This window comes from Nansenia antarctica (assembly GCF_963989245.1).
Source record: "Nansenia antarctica genome assembly, chromosome: 3".
Lineage (NCBI taxonomy): Eukaryota > Metazoa > Chordata > Actinopteri > Argentiniformes > Microstomatidae > Nansenia > Nansenia antarctica.
Window position 1 is genome coordinate 34,181,848 of NC_137688.1, and position 2,500 is coordinate 34,184,347.

Here is a 2,500-nt window from a genome sequence, read left to right on the forward strand (position 1 = left end):
GAGAGGGATGAGAGAGAGGAGAGGGAGAATAGGGAGGAGAGAGAGAGAGAGAGGAGATGGAAGAGGGAGAGAGAGAGGGGTGAGGGGAAGAAAGAGAAAGAGAATACTGCTGCCACAGAAGTCCCTCTCTGTCCTGTGTGGTCGGTCAGGGTCAGGTCAGGCCCCCCCGCCTCCCTCTCTGCCTCCCCCCTCCTCACCTATGTTGGGTACGTCAGGCCCCTCCCCCCCCCCTCCACACCTATGTTGGGTACGTCAGGCCCCTCCCCCCCCCTCCTCACCTATGTTGGGTCTGTCCGCCCCCCCCCCTTCCCCCCCCCTCCTCACCTATGTTGGGTACGTCAGGCCCCTCCCCCCCTCCCCCCCTCCTCACCTATGTTGGGTATGTCCGCCCCCCCCCCTCCCCCCTCCTCCCCCCCTCACCTATGTTGGGTACGTCAGGCCCCTGGTCTGTGCTCAGCTCCTTGTTGTGTCGGAGGAACAGGATGGTGTTCCTGAGGGTGAGGGCGTGGTCAAAGTACCGCTGGGCCTCCCCCTCCGCGGTGCTCTCCACCTGGACACACAGCAGGGTTAGGGGTATGTGTGTGTGTGTGTGTGTGTGTGTTTATGTGGATGTGTGTGTTTTTGTGCGTGTCTATGAAGGTTTGTGTGTGTGTGTGTGCGTAGGTATGTATGTGTGTGTGTGTGTATGTATGTATGTACAGTATGTATGTATGTATTATGTGTGTGTGTGTGTGGATGTGGATGTGTGTGTTTTTGTGCGTGTCTATGAAGGTTTGTGTAGTATGTGTAGGTACAGTATGTATGTGTGTGTGTGTATGTATGTGTGTGTATGTGTGTGTTTTTGTGCGTGTGTGTTTTTGTGCGTGTGCATGTGTGTGTGTACCTTCTCCAGCTCAGCCAGGAAGCTGTCAAGGGTCTCGTCCGACAGCTTCCCCACCTCGAACATGGTGACCGCGTGACTCTTCAGGTTCTACACACACACACGCACGCACGCACACGCACAAAAACACGCACGCACACGCACAAAAACACGCACACGCACACACACACACACACACACATCTTAATCATTTATTTCTGTCCACATAGAAACAAGTATACAAGGACACAAATACTGAAGGCACACACACACACACACACACACACACACACACAAACACAGGTTAATCACTCCCTCCCCCAGCCTCCTCTCTCTCTCTCTCTCTCTCACCCTCCCCTTCCCCTCTCTCTCACCCTCCCCTTCCCCTCTCTCTCACCCTCCCCTCCCCCTCCCCCGGTGTAGTCAGACACTCACAGGGGAGAGGTTCCCCATCATCAGGAAGGCCGTGAGGGTGGAGTCAAACAGGAAGGCGATCCTCTTGGTGGGCGGGGCCGGGATGCTCAGACTGCTCACGCTGGCGTTGTCTGTCACACAAAGAACAACAAGTCCCATGATGCACTAGGGGCCCAACTCAATGGGCTAAACTAGCCTGGTAGCTAGCCAGAGCAAGCCCATGCAGTTCTAGTAGCCTTTCTGAGGTCAGAGCAGGAATATTTACCCAGAAGAAGAGTGTAAACCCCAGGAGCAACGGCTCAGGCTAACAAGCTAACAGCCTAACCGCTCAGGCTAACAAGCTAACAGGCTAACCGCTCAGGCTAACCGCTCAGGCTAACAGGCTAAGAGGCTAACAGCTCAGGCTAACAGCTCAGGCTAACCACTCAGGCTAACAGGCTAACAGCTCAGGCTAACAGCTCAGGCTAACAGGCTAAGAGGCTAACAGCTCAGACTAACAGGCTAAGAGGCTAACAGCTCAGGCTAACAGGCTAACAGTCACACCTTGGTCCTCCAGGCTGGTGGTGTCTGTGTCTGTGGCCGAGGACCCTCCCTCCATGACAGGACTGCCCTGTTCCCATGACAACAGCATCTTCTGGGGGTCCACGGTGCTCCTTGGGGGGTGGGGGGAGAAGAGGGGGGGGACAGAGGAGGGGACAATGAGAAATTAAGACTTCTGATGACTGACTGGCTGGCTGGCTGAATGACTGACTGGCTGACTGGCTGACTTACTAGGTGATTGACTGACTGACTGGCTGGCTGGCTGGCTGGCTGACTTACTGGGTGACTGACTGTGCTAGCTGGCTGGCTGACTGACTGGCTAGCTGGCTGACTAGCTGGCTAGCTGACCGACTGGCTAGCTGGCTGGCTGGCTGACTGGCTGACTGACTGGCTGGCTGACTGGCTGAATTACTGGCTGGCTGGCTGACTGACTGACTGACTGGCTGGCTGACTGGCTGAATTACTGGCTGGCTGGCTGACTGACTGGGTTACTGACTGGCTGGCTGGCTGACTGGCTGACTTACTGGGTGACTGACTGTGCTAGCTAGCTGGCTGACTGACTGACTGACTGGGTGACTGACTGACTGGCTAGCTGGCTGGCTGACTGACTGGGTGACTGACTGGGTGACTGACTGGCTGGCTGACTGACTGGGTGACTGACTGGCTGGCTGGCAGACTGGCTGACTT

The 2,500-nt window shown here is 56.1% G+C and overlaps 1 protein-coding gene across 1 annotated transcript in view; it reads right to left on the minus strand.

Moving 5' to 3' along the window:
- fam91a1 (family with sequence similarity 91 member A1) overlaps positions 1–2,500 on the minus strand; it is a 28,764-nt gene that overhangs the window by 15,589 nt on the left and 10,675 nt on the right. The window contains exons 12-15 of the mRNA XM_080525169.1: positions 1,817–1,926; positions 1,295–1,404; positions 884–970; positions 421–550 (exon numbers count right to left, since the gene is read on the minus strand). Coding sequence (XP_080381295.1) covers positions 421–550; positions 884–970; positions 1,295–1,404; positions 1,817–1,926 — 437 coding nt within the window. The remainder of the gene's footprint in view (positions 1–420; positions 551–883; positions 971–1,294; positions 1,405–1,816; positions 1,927–2,500) is intronic.